The sequence below is a fragment of the Phacochoerus africanus genome, chromosome 2 (assembly GCF_016906955.1).
Source record: "Phacochoerus africanus isolate WHEZ1 chromosome 2, ROS_Pafr_v1, whole genome shotgun sequence".
Classification (NCBI taxonomy): Eukaryota; Metazoa; Chordata; class Mammalia; order Artiodactyla; family Suidae; genus Phacochoerus; species Phacochoerus africanus.
Genome location: NC_062545.1, coordinates 181,819,938 through 181,842,798, shown reverse-complemented (window position 1 = coordinate 181,842,798; position 22,861 = coordinate 181,819,938). Strand labels below are relative to the sequence as shown.

Sequence of the window (22,861 nt, the reverse complement as noted above, 5' to 3'; positions counted from 1 at the left end):
ACAGAATGTCTGTCATATGAAAAAATTATAAGATATAGGAAAAGGAAAAAAATGATCAAGAGAGGAAAGAATCAATATAAGCCGACTCCAAGGTGGCTCAGATATTGAATTAACAGACACAGACTTTAAAATAACTACGATAGAGGAGTTCCCATTGTAGCACAGCAGAAACAAATCCAACTAGGAACCATGAGGTAGCAAGTTTGATCCCTGGCCTCACTCAGTGGGTTAAGGATCCCACATTGCTGTGGTTGTGGTGTGGGGCTGACAGCTACAGCTCCGATTCGACCCCTAGCCTAGGAAACTCCATATGCCACAGGTGTAGCCCTAAAAAGCAAAAAATAAAAAATAAAAATAAAATAATAAATAAATAAATAAATAAAATAACTATGATAGAAATGCTAAGAGAACCAATTTGTAAATGGTGGACAAATGCAGGACGGACTGGGTAATTTCAGCAGAGACATACAATCATGAAAAAGAACTAAATGAAAATGCCAAAAATGGAAAATAAGAAGTCAGAAATAAAGAAATTCACTAGTCATAACAGGAAACTAGAATAGCAATGGGAAAGATCAGTGAACTTGAAGATGGGCAAACAGGTCAATAGAAAGTATCCAATTAAGGAGTTCCCTGGTGGCCTAGTGGTTAAGGGATTTGGGATTGTCACTGATGTGACTTGGCTTTGATCCCTGGTCCCAAAACTTCCAAATGCAACAGGCACGGCCCCCCAAAAGTATCCAAATTAAAACAAAGAGAAGAGAGCAGGGAGAAAAACAGGAGGCCCAAGCTCTATGAAACAATATCATACAGTCTAATGTGCATGTAATAGGAGTCCCAGAAGCAAAAAGAGACAAATAAATAAATGGGTAGAAGAAATATCTGTTAATTACTAAGAACTTCCTAAAACAGCTGAAAGATATATACCCACCAACCCCAAAAGCTCAGCAAGTTCCAAAATGGATAAATATAAGGAAACAACATGTAGGGGACATTTTAATCTAATCAATGAAGAGCAAAAATAAAGAACACATAAAGAAAATCTGGAAGAAAAAGCTATATTATATATAGAGGAACACAAACAAAACTGAAATGAAATTTCTCACCAGGATAATGGAGCCCAAAAATCAATGAAATAACATCTTTGAAGTAATGAAAGAAAGAAGAAAAATTTAATCAACTCAATGAGTGAAAAAGATCAAAAAGGAAATTAGAAATTACTTTGAAATGAATGAAAATGCAAACACAACAAAAACAAAACTTAAGGAATACAGTGAAGGTGGTGCTCAGAGGGAATTTTATAGCGCTATAAAATGACTATAATTTAAAAAGAAATAATATAGCTGTACATAGCAAAGAACTAGAAAGAGAAGGGCTAACTAAACATTACGTAAGAGAAGGAAATAATAAAAATTAAAGTAAATAAGCAAATGGTAACTAGAAAAAACAATACAGAAAACATCAAAAACTAAAGGTTGAGTCTTTTAAACATTTCAGCAAAATTGAGAAATCTTTAGCAAGACTGACTAAGAAAAAAAATACAGAAAACTAAAATTACTAAAATGAGGAATGACAGAGGGAACATTGCTAATAACATTACAGAAATAAAAAGTATATAAAAGGATACTACAAAAAAAATGTATGCCAACAGATTGGAAGAATTACACGAAACAAAAAAATTTCTGGAAAGACACACACTGGCCAAAAGTGGCTCGTGAAGAAATAGAAAATATAAATAAACCTATAACAAATAAGGAAAATGCATAAGTAATCCAAAAACCTTCCCACAAAGAAAATCCCAGGGTAAGATACAGCTTCATCATCGGTGAAATTCTAACAAACATCAAAGAAGAACAAATACCAATCCTTCTCAACTTTTCAAAAAATTGAGGAGAAGGGAATACTTCCTAACTCATTCTATGAGGCCAGCATTATCCTGATACTGCAACCAGATAAAAACATGACAAGAAAACTACATATATCTGATAAGGGGTTTTAATATCCAGATAGATTTTTAAATTCCTACAACACAATAACAAAAAGACAAAGACAATCCAATTTTGTTTTAACTGAGCAAGGACTAGAATAGGACATTTCTCCAAAGAAGATAATACAATGGCCATATGTACATGAAAAAGATGGTCAATATTTTTTTAGTCACTAGGGAAATACAAATCAAAATCACAGTGGAGTACCACTTCAGGATAATAGGATGGCTATTATTGTAAAAGAAACTGTAAAAGAAAAATAGCAATGGTGACAAAGATGTGAAAAACTGGAAACTTATACACTGTGAGTGGGAATATACAACATAGTTACTGTAGAAAACAGTTTGGTTCTCTTCAAAAAGTTAAACATAGAATTACCATATGACCCAGAAATTCTACTGTTAGGTATATATCCCAAAGAATTGAAAACAGAAACTCAAGCAAGACTTGGTAGCCAATACTCATAGCATTATTATTCCCAATAGCTGAAAGGTGGTTACAACAGCGACAAGGATTATCAACAGCTGCATGGATAGACAAGTGCAGTGTACACACCAGTGGAATGTTGTGCAGCTGTTAAAAGGAATGAAGTTCTGATGAATACTGCAACACAGTAAATCTTGAGAACATTTTGTTAAATGAAATAAGCCAGACACTAAATAACAATATTGTAATGGTTTCCATTTATATGAAATATATATAATAGCAAATTCATGAGGAAAAAAGTAGATTAAATCATACCATGGGGAGTTCCCACTGTGGCGCAGTGGATTAAGAATCTGATGGCAGGAGCTTGGGTTGCTGCAGAGGTGAGGGTTCAAATCCCCAACCCAGTACAGTGGGTTAAAAGATCCAGCATTGCTGTAGCCTGCACTGTAGGTCACAGTTGTGGCTCAGATTCATCCCTACTCTCAGGAACTTCCATATGCCACAGCTTATAGCCATTAAAAAGGGGGGGGGGATATCATGGGACAGGGGAGAAGGGGGAATGGGTAGGTATTACTTAATGGGCATATAGTTTCTGTTTTGGAATGATGAAAAAGTTTTGGAACTAGATAATAGTGATGATTATGTAACACTGGAATGTAGTTAGAGCCACTAATTGGTATACTTAATATGGTTGAAGTGGCAAATTTTGTTGTTCTACATTTTTACCACACACAGCAACATACACATTCTTTTCAAATGCACGTGGAAACATTCACCAGAGAAGACCACCTGATAGGCCACAAAACAAGTCTTAATAAAATTTAGGAACACTGAAATCATATCATGCATTTTTCAAAAAAAATAGGCCAATGAATAAATCAAAAAAAATTAAAAATAACTTAGACTAATTCAAATAGAAATAAAGCTTTCCAAAATCTATGAAAAAGAGCAAAATCAGGTGCAAAGGGGAAGTTTATAGTGATATAGGCCTTCCTTGGAGATCCATTGTGGCTCATGTGTAATGAATCCACTAATATCCATGAGGCCTTGCACAGTGGGTTAAGGATTCAGCATTGAGCTTTGGTATAGGGTGCAGACATGGCTCAGATCCTGTGCTGCTGTAGTTGTGGTACAGGCTGGCAGCTGCAGCTCCTATTTGACCCCTAGCCTGGGAACTATCATATGCTGCATGTACGGCCCTAAAAAGCAAAAAGAGAGGGGGTGGGGAGAAAGAAAGAAAGGAAGGAAGAAGGAAGAACAGGGAGGGAGGAAGGGAGAAAGAAAGAAAGAAGGAAGACAGGGAGGGAGGAAGGGAGAAAGAAAGAAAGAGAGAGAGAAGAGAGAGATAGAAGAAAGAAATGAAAGAAAGAAAGAAAGAAAGAAAGAAAGAAAGAAAGAACTAAAATAAGAAAAGAAAGAAAAGAAAAGAAAAGAAAAGAAAAAGAAAAGAAAAGAAAGAGAGAAAGAGAGAAATGAAGGAAGGAAGAAAGAAAGAAGGAAAGAGGGAGGAGGGAAGAAAGAGATATAGGCCTTTCCTCAATAAACAAGAAAAATCACAAATAAACAACCTAACTTACCACCTAAAAGGATTAGAAAAAGAAGAATAAAGCCCAAAGTCAGTAGAATGAAGGAAATAACAAAAATTAGAGCAGAAATAAATAAGATAGTGATTTTAAAAACCAATAGAAAAGATCAATGAAAATAAGAGCTGGTTCTTTGGAAAGATAAAAAAAATTGCTAATTTTTTTTTTTTTGGTCTTTTGTCTTTTTAGGGCTGCACCCATGGCATGTGGAGGTTCCCAGGCTAGGGGTCTAATTGGAGCTACAGCTGCCGGCCTACACCAAAGCCACAGCAACGCCAGATCCAAACTGCATCTTCGACCTACACACAGCTCATGGCATTGCCAGATCCTTAACCCACTGAGCAAGGCCAGGGATCGAACCCACAACCTCATGGTTCCTAGTCAGATACATTACTGCTGTGCCATGATGGGAACACCAAAATTGATAAATTTTAGTCAGCCTCATCAAGAAGAAAAAGAGAAGACCCATATCAATAAATCAGAAATGAAAGAGAAGTTACAACTAGCACCACAGAAATACAAAGGATTGTAAGAGAGATAACTATGAACAATTATACTGTAGTAAAAGGACAACCTTGAAGAAACGGATAAACTCTTAGAAACATACAATCTCCCAAGACTGAAAAAGGAAGAAATAGAAAATATAAACAGACCAGTTACTAGTAATGAAATTGAATGAGTAATGAAAAAACTCCCAACAAACAAGAGTCCAGGACCAGATGGCTTCACAAATGAATTGCACCAAACCTTCAAAAAAAGATTTAGTAAATCAACTGTACTTCAATAAAACTTTTAAAAATGAAAAAAGTTAATACCTATCTTTCTCAAACCACTCCAAAAAACTAAAGAGGAGAAAAACTGAAACTGAAAACTATAAAGCACTGATGAAAGAAATTGAAGATGAGACAAATAATTGGAAAGATATTTCATGCTCATGGACTGGAAGAATTAAGGTTGTTAAAAATGTCTATACTATACAAAGAATCTAAAGACTCAATGAAAGCCTTATCAAAATACTCAGGGCATTTTTTTCCCAAACTAGAAAAAATAATTCTAAAAATCTGCATTTTACATGGAACTACAAAATAATCCAAATAGCTGGGAGGTCTCTTGTAGAACAGCAGGTTAACAATCTGACATTGTCATAGCAGTGCTTGGTCATTGCTGTGGCACAGGTTCAATCCCTGTCCTGGGAATTTCAATATACCATGGGCACAGCCTCCCCCACCAAAAGACTTCAAATAGCCTAATCAATCCTGAGAAAGAAGAACAAAACTAGAACTATCACAGTCCCTGGTTTCAAACTATACTACAAAGCTATAATAATAAAACCAGGAGTTCCCGTCATGGCTCAGTGGTCAACGAATCCAACTAGGAACCATGAGGTTGCGGGTTCAATCCCTGGCCTTGCTCAGTAGGTTAAGGATCTGGTGTTGCCGTGAGCTGTGGTGTAGGTTGCAGTCGCGGCTCGGATCCCTAGTTGCTGTGGCTCTGGTGTAGGCCAGCAGCTACAGCTCTGATTCGACCCTGGTCTTGGAACCTCCGCATGCCACAGGAACGGCCCTAGAAAAGACAAAAAGAGACCAAAAAAATAAATAAAAATAAAAATAATAAAACCAGTGTGGTTTTGGCACAAAAATCAACACATAGATCAATGAAACAGAATATAGAGTCAAGAGAGAAACCCATGCACATATATTCAATTAATCTACAATAGAATATACAGTGGAGGAGTTCCTGTTTTGGCTCAGTGGAAAACCAACCTGGCTAGTATCTATGAGGACATGGGTTTGATCCCTAGCCTCGCTCAGTGGGTTAAAGGATTTGGTGTTGCTGTGGCTGTGCTGTAGGCTGGCGGCTACAGCTTGATTTGACCCCTAGCTTGGCAACTTCTTTATGCCCTGGGGATGGCCCTAAAAGACAAAGAATATACTATGGAGGGGAGTTCCCGTCGTGCTGCAGTGGTTAAAGAATCCAAGTAGGAACCATGAAGTTGCGGGTTCGATCCCTGCCCTTGCTCAGTGGGTTAACGATCCAGCGTTGCTGTGAGCTGTAATGTAGGTCACAGACGCGGCTCAGATTCCGTGTTGCTGTGGCTCTGGCGTAGACTGGCAGCTACAGCTCCAATTCGACCCCTAGCCTGGGAACCTCCATATGCCGCAGGAGCGACTCAAGAAACGGCAAAAAAAGACAAAAAAAAAAAAAAAGAATATACAATGGAGGAGTTTGCTTTAGTCACAGCAAATTAGGAATCCCATCTTGTCACTGCAGCAGCTCAGGTAACTGCTGTGGCTCAGGTTTGACCCCAGGCTCAGGAATTTCCAAATTCAGTGGATGCAGCCAAAAAAAAATGTCACCAAATGTATGAAAATTAAAATACAATTGAGACATCATGTCTTATTTATCAATGTTAAGGAAAAAAAAACCCCTAAGTTTGTAAGCAAACTCTTGGCAAGGCTGTGAAGAAACAGGCACTCCATTGTTGACAATGCAAAACAGCATATCTTTTTTAGGAGTTGGAAAAATGTAATGCCATGGATTGAACTGTGCCCCCTTCCATTCACATGTTGAAGTCCTAATCCCCTGTAACTTAGAATGTAACCTTATTTAGAGACAGGTTTATAGAGACAATCAAGTTAAAAGGAAGGCATTAGAGTTGGCCCTTATCCAATATGACTGGTGCTCTTACAAAAAGGAAAATTTGGAAACTGACAAGCACACACAGAGAGAATACTATGCGACCATGAAGACAGAAATCAGAGTGATGCTTCTACACACCAAAGATTGCCGACAAATTACTGGAAGCTAGGGGAGAGGCGTAAGATAGGTTTTTCTCCAAAACCCAGAGAATGAACCAACCCTGTTGACACACTGATCTCAGACTTGTAGCCTCCAGAATTATGAGATAATACATTTATATTAAGTCAGTTTATAGAATTTTATTACAGCAGCCCTAGCAAAATAAACATTTATCACAATTATAAATATATTACCCTTTGACTCAGAAATGAAATCCTGGAATAGATCTGTGATCATATGTATATCAAAAGATACATAAGACACAAAGATATTCATGAAAGTATAGTTTGCAATAGCAAAGGAATTAAAATAATCCAGTGTTGTTTCATTTTTAGGAGAAAGAATAAAAAAACTTTGGTATGCCTATAAAGAAGAATACTATGCACCTGTTAAAAAACAAAAAAAACGAAAAAAAAAGCAAATCTAACTAGAAGTACAAAATGATAAAAGTTCTGCATTTATTGTTGTTGACTAAAAGAAGCAGCAGGGGTACAGAATATTGTACAGAGTGCACTGAGATTTGTGTAAAGAAGCAGCAGAAAAAAAGCAATACATGCATACATACAAACATATATACTTGCTTGTATTTAGATAATGTATCACCACAACAGTTGTTCCCAAACTTGTCTGCATCGTGGACTCTGAGGAGCTTAAAAAAATCATACCCCAAGTGATTGTAATTTAATTACTCTGGTTTATCACCTGGGCTTCAGAGGTTTTTTAAAAGTTTCCCAGATAATTCCTATGGCATACAAGTTTGAGAACTGCTGCCATCAGAACAAAAGATATTAATAAAACCAGCAATTTTTTGTGCATTGGGGGGTGTAGATGGGGACAGGAGTAGGAGCCAGAATTTTCTTTTTTTTTTTTTGTCTTTTCTAGGGCTGCTCCCACAGCACATGGAGGTTCCCAGGCTAGGGGTCAAATCAGAGCTGTAGCCACCGGCCTACACCACAGCCACAGCAATGTGGGATCCGAGCCGAATCTGCAACCTACACCACAGCTCATGGCAATGCCAGATCCTTAACCCACTGAGCAAGGCCAGGGATCGAACACACAACCTCGTGGTTTCTAGTCAGATTCGTTGACCACTGCGCCACAATGGGAACTCCAGGAGCCAGAATTTTCATTACATACTTTTTAATATGGTTTTGACTTTTGAACCATGTGACTTTATTAACTACTCAGAAATTAAACAATAAAGTAATTAATTTTTAAAAAATCCAAATGGTTGCTTCCACCATGTTTATTTTATGACCTGGCTCTTATCCAGGGTTCAAAACTGACCTTACCATCAGCATCAAAACAAGTGTGTAACTGTATCTCAGAAAAAAAATCACATTGTCCAGTTTTCTCTATTTTTTCTCTCTTTCTTTCTTTTTGGCCACACCCACAGCATGGGAAGTACCCAGACCAAGGATGGAACCCAGGCCCCAGCTGCACCTAAGCCATAGCAGTGACAATGCTGAATCCTTAACCTGCTGAGGGCACCAGAAAATACCAAGTTTTCTCTATTTTAGTCACAGCTATAATCCTTACTTGAATGCAGATAATGAGATGATTTTGCTGCATTACCTGTCCTTATATACCCAGCAGGAAAGTTTATCACGTGGTGTGGGTGGCTGACCTTCAAAGTTGGTGATTTTTTTCCCAAATGTAGGTTCCATCTCTTGTTCTCAAATTAACAAAATAAAGCTTTTAAAAGAGGAGAACACCATTAGCAGACAGAGCAGTGGAGAATTAAATATATCTCAAAGGGGTATGTAATTTAAAAATTAATAATACTTTTTTCTTTTTAAAAGGTAAAAATTTTAACTGCAGAGTTAAAAAAAAAAGTGGGACTATGTTTTAGAAGGAAAAATGACACATGAAACATAATGAAATGGATCTTTTCCCAACATGCTCGTGCCCTATGGATACCAACTAAGTACACAGTTAATCCTGAAACATAAAGACAGGCAGAAGAGAGGCACATGACTGCTGCATTTTCACTCCATCTTTAAAACCTTATCATCATAAACTCAAGCTTTTCTACCTGTCTTCTTTTTAAAATACTTGTAGACTTGTGAGATGAAGTGACACATTAAATGTTACATTTTTCTGCACTCTTGAATTGAAAAAAAAAATATTACTCGGTTGCTGTATCCTTTGTCATCATATCCTCCAAAAACATACAGCTTTCCATTAATACAAGCACCGCAACTTCCTGACATGGAGGTTGGGAGTTCTCCTTCCATGAGGTGCATTGTCCTGCAGCAAGAATAACACAGAATTCCATAACTTTCCAGAAAGGCAAATTAAAATCCCTTTGAACTCCATGAGCATGTTTTTCAATGAAAATTCTCATGGACAATTACAATGAAAATGTAATGGTAGTCAATACTGTAAAAACTGTAAGAAGATCCACGGTAAAGATTTCTCAACATACTGGAAAGAAAAAGTTACAAAATCTTCACATCACCAGAACTGGGGATTAGTACAACAAAGCAAAGTCTTCAGAGACAGGCCTAGTCTTGAGAGAAACGGTAATGGGCAAAGAATGGAGAGGGGAAGAGAGTTGGGAAAAGAGCCAGAGAGAATAAAGCAGTGAAAGAAAATGAAAGGGAGACAATATAATGCTGTGGTATGTTCTAAGTATGGCCTCAAATTCTCTATAGTCTATAACAACATTTACAACACATTCTGCAATTTAAAATTACTTACCACAACCCACTATCAATATCATAGGTCCAAATCTCATCATTAGGCAAATATACTTCATTGTCTTCAATAGACTAAAACATAGAATACATAAAATTATGTTTATTAATTAACATGTAACAACAAATAGTTCCTCAGGATGGGAAAACTGCAACGAAAACAGTGTAAGACACAAAACCATAAACAGCCTCAAAGATTTTTTTTCAACAGAAATTAAGACACATTAAAAGAGAAAGGGAAGAAAAAACATTTTGTAAGAGAAAATGGGTAAACAATAAGGGTTTATAATTCAAAATAGCAAGTACGCGGGTCTCAAGAAAAGACTCGGAGCAGTTAAAACTTACAAAGGGATTTCAAGTAAGTGTAAAATAGCAAAACCATAACATTACAACAGAATATTGAAGACTATGAAGCCAGGAAGAAAAGGAGTATCAAAAAAGGGCAATACATTTTGGGTGAAGGGGAGGAATTAAGAAAGGAAATTTTTATGAAATGTAATTAAGACTACTGTGTCACATATATGTATGTATGACTGGGTCACTTTGCTGTTCAGCAGAAATTGACAGAACAATATAAATCAACTATAATGGAAAAAAAACCCTAAATATGAAAAAAAATACCATGTCATATACCTTGATTCACTGAATATATTTTTTGAGTGCCTACTATGTGCAAGTCATAGTGTTAGATGTTCATTAAATATAGACTCTAAAGATCAAGATAAATTTAGCTAGTCAAAATGACAACTCAGAATCTGAATAATCTCTAAAGAAGCAAATAATGTACATAGAATTCTAATATGTATGATGAAAGAAGTATAGCCTAGAATAATAATTGCTTTTATGTGAAGTTTAAAAACTTAGGGATTATACAAGTCCTTACATAAATTTGTCATGATTACTTAGAATCTATAAAATAAAAAATAGCTAGATGTAAAATATGTCAATTTAAAGATTTCTAAGACTATCATGCATAAACTATTAACATGCTAAGTAGATGTGGCTAATTTTCCCAATCCTATACTAAATTTTAAAATAGCTTTTAAATACCAGGTCTATCTCTGTCTTTCTCTTCTCTCTCTCTTTCACACACACACACACACACACACACACAAAGGAGAAAACCATTTTACTAATTCCAAGGGAATTCCCTTCAATTCTTCCCTATTGCTCTCAGGATAGTCTAAAATCCTTATGGTTCTGTGCTATATAGTACCTGCTAACCCTCCAAAGTTCTTCTTGCCTTTTCATTACACTCCAGTCTTCTTTCAGTTTCTAAACCCATGCAAGTTCCCTTCTGCAATAGGACTGTGTTCTATGATCTTCTCACTTCCTGGAATGCTCTCCCATAACTTGCCTGATTAATTACTCATTCTTTGAGAATCACCTTAAATTCTTCTCTAAGTTTGCAGAATAAGGTTAAATGATTAAGGTCACTGTTCGTTTGTTTTATTTTTTTAATTTTTTAAAATGGCTGCACTCTCAGCATATGGACATTCCCAGGCCAGGGACTGAATCCAAGCTACAGCTGTGACCTACGCTGCAGCCACAGTAGCGCCACATCTTTTAACTCACTACACAAGGGATCAAACCTGCACCTCCACAGAGACCAAAGCCACTAGAGTTGGATTCTTAACCCAATGTGCCACAGCGGGAACTCCCCAATGTCACTGTTAAATGCTCTTTTAAGTCCTGTACTTCCCCTTCCAAGTCCATTGTCTGTATCATACCTACCTACCACCACCACATGGCACTAGCTTCATAATACACAGATCATGTTTATTTTGTAGTAATTCTGTTCCCAAAATCTAGCACGGTGACTTGCACATAAAAAACTAACAGAATATTTGTGAATGAATGGGTACATCAATGTGAGTGAATGGGTACATGAATAGTACCTGTTAAACTGAATGCATGCTCACTTCATGATTAAAAGGAAAAGCCTGTTTCACTAATCCTTAAAAGTGGTATTAAAAAAACACAAATAAAGCACAGTACTAACAATCGGGATGTAGTTGCTTCTTACTTTCTCACCGATTTCTCTCCTAAATTCTCCTTTCTTTTCTATATCATGTTTTCCAACTCTAATTAGATCATTTCTGTTGATATTTAACATGCCTTAATATTACTCATCTTATAGAAAAACCAACAACTCTTTCATAACTCTTCTTTTTTCTTTGCACCCTTTACAACAAAACTTCCATACTGAGTTAACTATAGAAGTCTCCATTGCTTCACCTCTCATCACCTCACCAATCCACACAAATCAGTCTAGACTCATTCCACTAAAATTGTTCTTGTTAACGTCAGCCTAAAAAAGAAAATTAGTGAACTGATTCATCCAGAAATACAGAGAGACAGACTATAGTAAAAAAGTTGAGACATCAAGGAAAAGAGAGAAGAACTAGATCTAATTAGAATTACATTAGGATAAAATAGAATGAGAAAGAGGCAATATTTGAAGAGAAAAGCCTGAGAGTTTTGCAAATTTGTTGACAATCATCAATCCTAAAATCTAGGAAGTCCTAACAAGTTCCAAGCAGGATAAATAAACAGAAATCCATACCTAGATACATCACAGTTCAACTGTGTATCAAAGAAAAAGACACATTCTTATAAACTGCCAAATATAGATCACCTTCAAATGAACAGCAACTAACAACTGACTCCTTATGAGCAAGACTAAATAATATTAGCCAATGTGTTTAAAGAAAGTAACTGTCAGCCTAGAATTCTATACCCAGGAAAAATACCTTTTAAAAATCAAAGTAAAGTAAAGAAATTTTCTAACAAAATTTAGACAGCTGGCAACAACAAGACAATCACTTTAAGAAATTGTAATAGATGTAGTACTTCAGGCAAAAGAAAAATGATCAAAATTAAACATCTGAAATGCAACAAGCAATAGTATGACAAGATATTGGTAAGTGTGTGGGTAAATTTAAACATAAAAAAAGTCTAAGCTTGGAGTTGTCTTGTGGCACAGTGGGTTAAGGATCTGGCATCATCACTAAAGTGGCTTCGTTTGCTGCCATAATGCAGGTTCGATCCCTGGGCCAGGAACTTCCACGGGCCATGGAGCAGCCCCCCCCCCCCGCAAAAAAAAAGGAAAAGAAAAGAAAAAGAGATCTACACTTAGAGAGGTTTTGATTACAGTAATTGATAGAACAGGAAATAAAATAACAAAAAAGGAAACAGGAGATGTGAACAATACAATCAGGAAGACTGATAAAAGGGAAACATATAAAATACTCCCATGATGTTATATATAACATATAATTAGATTATACACTCTTTATGAGAACAAAGTGTATAGTTTTGAAAATTGATCACATGCTAGTCTTTAAAGCAAGCCTCAACATAACCCAAAGCACAGTTATCATATCGATACAGACCACATTCTCCCTGGTGTAACACAATTCAATTAGAAATTAATAACAGAAAGCTAACTATAAAAATAGCATATTGTTAGAAATTTAACATATTTTCCTAAACAATGTATGGTCAAATAATAAATAATGGAAAGTATAAAATAATAGAACTGTAAATGACAAAATACTTCTTATCAAAACTTGAGGAATACAGCTAAAAAGGTACTTAGAAGAAAAAGTATAGCCTTACATACAATAAAGAATTAAAAAGTCTCAAAAAGAATAACTTGGGCATCCAACTTCAGAAATTCAAGAATTAACAGCATAATAAAAAGGAGCAGATAATGAAAAATTTTTAAATAGAACAGAAAGAATCAAGTAAAATGTAAGTCAAAAGTTGGTGTTTCTGAAGGCTGATAAACCTGACAAGACTATTCAAGGTGGCAGAGGGGTAAGGAAAGGAAGGCATCATTTGACAATTTTAGGAATGGAAAGAGGGCCATATGTGTAGCTACTTAACAATATTATGAACAACCTGAGTTTATGCCAATTTTTTTTTTTTTGCCTTTTAGGGGTTGAATTGGAGCTATAGCTGTTGGCCACAGCCACAGCTACACGGATCCGAGCCCCATCTGTGATCTACACCACCAGAGCTCACAGCAACACCAGATCCCCAACCCACTGAGCGAAGATATGGATTAAACCCACATCCTCATGGATACTAGTCGAATTTGCTACTGCTGTGCCACAACAGGAACTCCCTATGCCAATAAATTTTAAAACCTAAATGAAATGGATAGAGGGGCTGGAGGTAGGAGGAAAACTGACTCCAGAAAAGATGGAAAATATGAAAAATCCCCTATCTTTAAAGAGACCAAATCAGAGGTTTAACCTCTCCCTCCCCCACAAAGTACCAGGCCCATATGGCTTTAAAGATGAATTCTTCCAAACATTCAAAGAACAAAAAATTCAATCTTCAAAAAAAAATATTGCAGAATATAGATGAAGGAATACTGCCCAGTTCACTTAGGAACAGAGATGTAAAATTCCTTAGAAAGTAATTAACCAACAGGATCCAGTGATGTATTTTTAAAGAGGTAATATACTAACTTGTGCTTGTTTAATCCAATAAATAAAAAATTGGCTTAACATAAAATTAGGTTTCTTCTTTTTTTTTTCTTTTTTGGCCACCCCATGGCATATGGAATTCCTGGGCCAGGAATCACATCTGAGTCCACAGGTGCAGCTGTGGCCAGATTTTTTAACCCACTGTGCCAGGCCAGGGATCAAACCTGTGTCTTGGTGCTGCAAAGATGTCACTAATTCTGTAGCACCACAGTGGGAACTCCCAAAATTATTTGAGTAAATCATCACATAAAGAGATTAAAGGGGAACAAATAGATTATTTTAGTGTATAATACAAAAACATCACCCTCTAATATTCAACATTCATTCACTGAATATCAAACAGAAGTGAATATCCTTGGAGTTCCCATTGTGGCTTGGAGGTAACGAACCCAACTAGTATCCATGAAGACTCCAGTTGGATCTCTGGCCTCACTCAGTGTGCTAAGTATCCAGCATTGCTGTGAGCTGTGGCACAGGTCACAGACACAGATCGGATCCTGTGTTGCTGTGGCTGTGGTGTAGGTCAGCAGTTGCAGCTCCCATTCGACCCCTAGCCTGAGAACTTCCATATGCTGCAGATGCAGCCCTAAAAAGACAAAGAAAAAAAGAAGGGAACTTCCTTAATTTGAAAAAGGTCATCTATAAACAAACAAACAAAACTTTAGAGCAAACATCAAACTTAATGGTTAACAATTGAAAATAATCCCTCTGATATTAGGAGCAAGAAAAAAGTCTTCAAATTAACACTGTACTTGAGGTGCGCTAGTGTAGCAAAGAAAATGAAATAAAAAAGAATAAAGATTTGGATGGAAGAAACAAAACTGTCATCATCTGTAGATTATATGATTCTACATAGAAAATAAAAATATAATTAACAGATGAATTATGAGAATTAGTGCTCCAATTCGACCCCTAGTTCAGGAACTTCCATATGCCGCAGGTGCAGTCCTAAAAAGTAAAAGAAAAAGAAAGAAAGAAAGAAAGAAATTTAGTTTTTAAAAAGTTAACAGTAAAAATACAAAGAAGCTAAGAATAAATACAACAAAAGATGTATAAGATTGCCTATGAAGATACTTATAAAACTTTACTGAAAGATATCAGAAGTTCCCGTCGTGGCTCAGTGGTTAGCGAATCTGACTAGGAACCATGAGGTTTCAGGTTCTATCCCTGGCCTTGCTCAGTGGGTTAAGGATCCAGAATTGACGTGAGCTGTGGTGTAGGTTGCAGACACGGCTCGGATCCCGAGTTGCTGTGGCTCTGGTGTAGGCCGGTGGCTACAGCTCCAATTCGACCCCTAGCCTGGGAAACTCCATATGCTGTGGGAGTGGCCCAAGAAATGGCAAAAAGACAAAAAAAAAAAAACTTTATTGAAAGACATTAAAAAACCCCAAATACAGAGATATATTATACATTTGGATTAGAAGTCTCAACTTTATAACATGTCTATCACCTTCAAATAATCAAAAGATTGAGTACAGTAACATAAAATCCCAATAGGGAACTTTACTTGACAGTCTAATTCTAATTATAAAGTTTATATAAATGAGGAAGCACTGTGGGAAAAGATTTAGCAGTTCCTCTAAAATTTAAATGTAAAATAACCCTATGACCCAGCAATTCCACTCCTAGGTACTGAAAAAAATTGAAAATACAGGGTCAGATACTTGGATGCCAAGATTCATATCAGCATTATTCACAATACACAAAAGGTGGCATTAACTCAAGTGTCCCAGTGTAATCTTAGTTGTCATAAAAAGAAATGAAGTTCTGATACATATTGCAACAAAGCTAAACCCTGAAAGCATTATGCTAAGTAAAATAAGCCAGACCCAAAAGGACAAATACCATATGATTCCATTTATATGAAATAGCTAGAAAAAAGCAAATTCATAAAGACAGAAATATTTGACATTATCGGGGAATGGGGGAAGGAGGTCGGGAGAGTTACTGCATGATGATGGGACTAATAAAGAGTTTTGGAATTAGATAGTGGTGCCATTGTACAACACTGTGGATATAATCAATGCCACTGAATTGTACACTAACCTCGTTGAAATGGCAGGTTAAACGTTTTACATATTTTACTATAATTAAAGAAAATTTTATATAAAAGAACGAAAGGCCCTTAATAACCAAAATATTCCTGAAGAACAAGAACAAGGTAGAGTGGGGATGGGGCTTTTACCACCCAACCTGTAGACTTGTAATAAAGCTGCCGTAATTTAGATAATGTGTTTCTGTCACAAGAATCAACAGACAGACTAATGGCACAGAATAAAGAAATTAGAAACAGATCACACATAAATGAAGACTTGATGTGTGACAGATTGAGTTTGCATGTTAGTAACAAAAGGGAGACTATTTCACATGACACAAGAACTACTGTTTATTCACAGCGAAATATAATGAAATTGAATCGCTACCTTAAACCAACCAAACTAAAAAATTCAGATTAAAAAAAAATTAAACATGGAAGGCAAAGTTGAAAACCATTTAAAAGATGATAAAGGAGACTTTAAGACCTCTTCACTGGGAAAGATTTCTTAAGATGCAGGAAGCACAAAGCATTAAGGAAAAGATAGAAATTACATTAAAAATAAGATCTTCTGTTGAACAAAAGACAATCATTAAGAAATTACAAAGATAAGATATAAACTCAGAACATGTATTCAACACATACAACTATAATAATTAAAGAATTTCTATAAATCAGTAACAAAAAGAAACTCAAAAGACCAATGGGAGTTCCTGTTGTAGCTTAGCCGTAATGAACCTCACCAATATCTATGAGGAGGCCAGTTCGATCCCTGGCCTCACTCAGTGGGTTAAAGGATCTGGTGTTGCTGTGAGCTGCAGTGTAGGTTGCAGACTCGCCTCAGATCTGCGTTGTTGTGACTATGGCATTGGCCAGCAGCTGCAACTCTGACTTGAACCCTAGCCTGGAAACTTCATACGCCGTGGGTGCGGTCCCAAAAAGACAAAAAAAAAAAAAAAAAAAGGACCAATGAGCAAAAGACATGAACCAGCATTTCTACAGAAGAGGAAAAACATATAGTTCATAAAGCTATAAAAGAAACAACTTTAGTAATCAGGGAAAGCAAACAAAAACCACAATAACAAAATATTATGTCACACTCACTGGATTGGCAAAAAATTTAATGCCAGATGGTATCAAATGTAGTCAAGGATGTGAAGCAAGAAGAGGCTGGTGGGGGTGTAAAACTGATACAATATTTTGGCAATATTGACATTTCCAAGTAAATCTGGCTATGTGTGTACCAAGCCACCCAGCATTCTATTCCTTGGTATATGCCCTAGAGACTGTATGTGCCCTCATGCATGTATAATAGGAGACATGTTATAAGAATGCTCAATGTAGTATTGCTCACAATTCCAAAAAAAAACCCAAAAAACTAAAACATTCAAATAGTGATCAACAGTGGAATGGATAAGAAAACTGTAGTAAATTCACACAATAAAATATTATACAGGGCATACACCAACTGAATGAATACAAGGATGATTTTAAAATATTTAGTAACCACATAGCACCAAAAGTGACCAAAGAGAATAAACACCAAGTAAACAAAGGTGCAGCTATGCAAGTGCACATCAGCTTCATACAAGCAACATATGAATCTAACAAACACAATGTTAACTAAAAGAAATGTCATGAAAGAAAATACATGTCAGGATTCAACCCAAATAACATGATTCATGATAAAACTATAAAGAATATAATGATTGATGGCATTAAGATAGTGGAAAAGAAGGACTGGAGCTCAACTTCTCTCATAAAAACAACAAAATTTACAACAAAATGGTGAGCAATCTTCAACCAAATGGACTGTAAACTTTCAAAAAGATAATCTACTCCAGAAGACAAAGAGGCCACATCAAGAGGAAGGAGCCAAAAAAAAAAAAAAAAAAAAAGACAGGGAGTTCCCGTCGTGGTGCAGTGGTTAACAAATCCGACTAGGAAACATCTAGGAAACATGAGGTTGCGGGTTCGATCCCTGCCCTTGCTCAGTGGGTTAATGATCTGGCATTGCCGTAAGCTGTAGTGTAGATTGCAGATGAGGCTTGGATCCTGCATTGCTGTGGCTCTGGTGTAGGCCAGTGGCTACAGCTCAGATTAGACCCCTAGCCTGGAAACCTCCCATACGCTGTGGGAGCGGCCCCAAGAAATGGCAAAAAAAAAAAAAAAAGACAAACAAACAAACAAACAAAACAAAATCCCCTTTTCCCTAATTCTCCAACCAAGTATCTGGAATGGCCAAAGAAAAGTGTCCAGATAATGCCCAGGTGACAGTTAATTGTTTAGAAGCAGCACAGGGAGTTGTAAAAAAAAAAAAAAAAAAAAAAGAGGTAGGAGGGGCAATTACACCATATAAGCAACCCCATACCTCTGGGGTAGGAAGCTACACAGACTGGAAAGTAACTGTTTCACAGAGACTCACCTACAGGAGTGAGAGTTCTGAGCCCCACATCAAAATCCCACGTGTGGGTATCTGGCAATGGGAGAAAGAGTCCCCAGAGCATCTGGCATTGAAGGCCAGTGGGGCTTTGTGCACAGGAGCTCCACAGGACTGGGGGAAACGGAGACCCCATTCTTAAAAGGTGCACACAAACCTTCACGTGCACTGGGTCCCAGGGCAAAGTGAAGTCTGCATAGGAATCTGGGTCAGACCTGACTGCAGTAATTAGAGGACCTCCTGAGAATACAGGGGGTGAATGTGGCTTGTTGTGAGGGAAGGGCATTGGAAGCAAAACTCTTGGGAATATTCAGCAGTGTGCCTTTCTCTGGAGGTGGCCACACTGGGGAAATCTGGCCCACCCATCAGTGCTGAGAAGCCTCAGGCCAAACAAAAATCCAGGTAGGATCACAGCTGCACCCATCAACAAACAGGCTGCCGAAAGACACCCCAGGCACATACCTACCTCTAATCTCACCCAGAGACAAAGCCCCATCCACCAGAGGTATAGGAATCGGCTCCACCTACGAGTGGGCATGCATCAGTCCCTCCCATCAGGAAGCCTACAGCAAGCCCCTATACCAACTTCAGCCACAAGGGGGGCAGACACCAGAAGCAAGAGAGGCTACAACTCTATTATCTGTAAAAAGGACACCACAGCAGAGTTCTCATCATGACACAATGGTTAATGAATCTGACTAGGAACCATGAGGTTGTAGGTTCGATCCCTGGCCTTGTTCAGTGGGTTAAGGATCCAGCGTTGCCATGAGCTGTCATGTAGATTGCAGACGCGGCTCGGATCCTGCGTTGCTGTGACCCTGGCATAGGCCGGCGGCTGCAGCTCCAATTCAACCCCTAGCCTGGGAACCTCCATATGCCACAGGAGCAGCCCCAGAAAAGACAAAAAGACCAAAAAAAAAAAGTAACCACACCAAAAACCTATAAAAATGAAAAGACAGAGAACTATAACTCAGATGAGGGAGAAAGAAAAACACCCAGAAAAACAGCTAAGTGATAGGAAGATTCTCAGCCTCCAGGAAAAAGACTTTAGACTGTTGAAGCAGAAGATGATACAAGACATTGGAAATAAACCGGAGGCAAAGATGGATAACTCACAGGAAACACTGAGCAAAGACATACAAGATATAAAACTTAAACAAGAAGAGATACAAAATACAATAACTGAAATAAAAATTCATTAGGGGAGTTCCCTTCCTGGCTCAACAGTTAATGAACTCAACTCGGATCCACAAGGACATGGATTCGATCCCTGGCCTCGCTCAGTGGGTTAAGGATTTGGCATTGCTGTGAGCTGTGGTGTAGGTGGGAGACGAGGCTCAGATCCCTCATGGCTGTGGCTGTGGCTGTGGCTCCAATTTGACCCCGAGTGGAAAAAAAAAAAAAGTTCATTAGAAGCAGCCAACAGCAGAATATAGGAGGCAGAAGAAACAAATGAGAGGTAAAGGACAGATTAGTAGAAATTATGGATGCAGAACAGAAAAGAGAAAAAAGATTGAAATCAAATGAAGAGAGTCTCAGAGAACTCTGGGACACCAACATCTGTATTATAGGGGTGCCAGAAAGAGAAGAGAGAGAGAAAGGGACAGAAAAAAATATTCGAAGAGATAATAACTGAAAAACTCCCCTAACATGGGAAAGGAACCACTCACTCAAATGTGGGAAGAGCAATGAGTACCATATAAAATAAACCCAAGGTGAAATATGCCAACACATATTAATCAAACTGACCAGAATTAAAGACAAAGAGAAAATAATGAAAGCAGCTAGGGCAAAGAAACAAATAACATACAAGGGAACCCTGATAAGGTTATCGGCAGATTTTTCAGCAGAAACTGTGCAGGCCAGAAGGGAGTGGCATGATACACTTGATGTGATGAAAGAAAAAAACCTCCAACCAAGATTACTTTACCCAGCAAGGCTCTCATTCAGATTTGAAGGAGAAATCAAAAGCTTTATAGTTAAGCAAAGCTAAGAGAATTCAGGAACACTAAATCAGCTTTACAGCAAATACTAAAGGAACTTCTCCAGACAGAAAAGAAAAGGCCACAGCCAGAAACAAAAATTCCACAAATGACAAGGCTCACCAGTTAGAGGTATATATACAGTAAAGGTATGAAATCATCCACACATAATCATGCCACCAAAATTAGAAATCATGAGAAGAGGAGGGTACAAATGCAGGACACTGGAAATGAACTTGCAATTAAGAGACCAACAACTTAATCCTATATATATACAGACGCTTATATCAAAACTTCAGAATAACTGCAAACCAAAAACCTACAATTGATACACAAAAAAATAAGAAAAAATCAACTCAAATACAACACTAAAGAGAGTCATCAAACCATGAGAGAACAAGAGAAGAAGGGAAGAAAAAAGAGCAACAAAAACAAATCCAAAGCAATTAATAAAATGGCAATAAGAACATACATATCAATAATTACCTCAAATGTTAATGGACTAAACGCCCCAACCAAAAGACATAGACTGGCTGAATGGATACAAAAACAAGACCCATATATATTCTGTCTTCAAGAGACCCACTTTACGTCTATGAACACATACAAATTGAAAGTGAGAGGATGGAAGAATATAGTCCATGCAAACAGAATCTAAAGAAAGCTGGAGTAGCAATACTTATATCAGACAAAACAGACTTTAAACTGAAGAATATTTTAGGAGACTAGGAAGGACACTACATAATGATCAAAGGATCAATCCAAGAAAATTGATATAACAATTTTAAATACTACGCATCCAACATAGGTTCACCACAATATATAAGGAAACTGCTAACAACCTTAAAAGGACAAATCGACAAGAACACAAGCATAGTGGGGGATGTTAACACTCCACTTTCAGTAATGGACAGATCATCCAGACAGAAAATCAGCAAGGAAATACAGGCCCCTGAATGAAGCTTTAGACAGGTGGACTTAATAGATATTTATAGGACATCCCATCCAAAAGCAACAGAATACACATTCTTCTCAAATGCACATGGAATATTTCTAAGATTGATCACATCCTGGCAACAAATCAAACCTTGGTAACTTTAAGAAAATTGAAATCATATCAAGCATCTTTTCTGACCACAACACTATATGACTGGAAATCAACAAGGAAAAAACTGCATAAAACACAAAGATGTGGAGACTAAACAACATGCTGCTAAACAACCAATGGATCACTGAAATCAAAGAGGAAATTAAAAAATACCTAGAAGCAAATGACAACAAAGATACGACACTCCAAAACAAATGGGATGCAGCAAAAGCTGTTCTAAGAGGAAAGTTTATGGCAATACAAGCCTATCTCAGGAAACAAGTAAAAGCTCAAATAAACAAGCTCACTTTACATCTAAAGCAGGTCGAGAGAGAAGAACAGACAAGACCTAAAGTTAGTAGAAGGAAAGAAATCATAAAGATCAGAGCAGAAATCAATGAAAAAGAAATGAAGAAAACCATAGAAAAGATCAATGAATACAAAGCTGGTTCTTTGAAAAGATCAACAAAATTTAATAAACCCTTAGCCAGGCTTATCAAGAAGAAAAAGGAGAAGACTCAAATCATGTTAACCATTTTTTTTTGTCTTTTTGCCATTTTCTTGGGCTGCTCCCACAGCATATGGAGGTTCCCAGGCTAGGGGTCTAATCAGAGCTGTAGCCACTGGCCTACACCACAGCCACAGCAACACAGGATCCTTAACCCACTTGAGCAAGGCCAGGGATCGAACCCGCAACCTCATCATTCCTAGTCAGATTTGTTAACCACTGAGCCATGATGGGAACTCCACAAATCAATAAAATTAGAAATGAAAAAGAAGTTACAACAGACATCACAGAAATACAAAAGATCATAAGAGACTACTAGATGCAACTATATGCCAATAAAATGGAAAACCTAGAAGAAATGGACAAATTCTTAGAAAGTACACTCTTCCAAGACTAAACCAAGATGAAATAGAAAATATGAATGGACCAATCACAAGTACTGAAATTGAAACTGTCATTTAAAAACTTCGAACAAACAAAAGTCCAGGACCAGATGGCTTTGGAGGTGAATTCTATTGAACAATTAGAGAAGAGCTAACACCTCTCCTTCTGAAACTATTTCAAAAAATTGCAGAGGAAGGGATACTCCCAAACTCATTCTATGAGGCCACCATCACCCTGATACCAAAACCAGACAAAGATACCACAAAAAAGAAATCTACAAGCCAATTTCACTGATGAACATCGATGCAAAAATCCTCCACAAAATACTAGCAAACTGCATCCAACAATACATTAAAAGGATTGTACATCATGATCAAGTGGGATTTATCCCAGGGATGCAAGGGTTCTTCAATATCCACAAATCCATC

The 22,861-nt window shown here is 37.2% G+C and overlaps 1 protein-coding gene across 1 annotated transcript in view; it reads right to left on the bottom strand.

Annotated features, from left to right (window-relative positions):
* The window catches only part of KLHDC1 (kelch domain containing 1), a 63,476-nt gene that overhangs the window by 28,340 nt on the left and 12,275 nt on the right, over window positions 1-22,861 (bottom strand). The window contains 4 exon segments of the mRNA XM_047767270.1: window positions 8,375-8,445; window positions 8,447-8,494; window positions 8,932-9,049; window positions 9,503-9,573. Coding sequence (XP_047623226.1) covers window positions 8,375-8,445; window positions 8,447-8,494; window positions 8,932-9,049; window positions 9,503-9,573 — 308 coding nt within the window.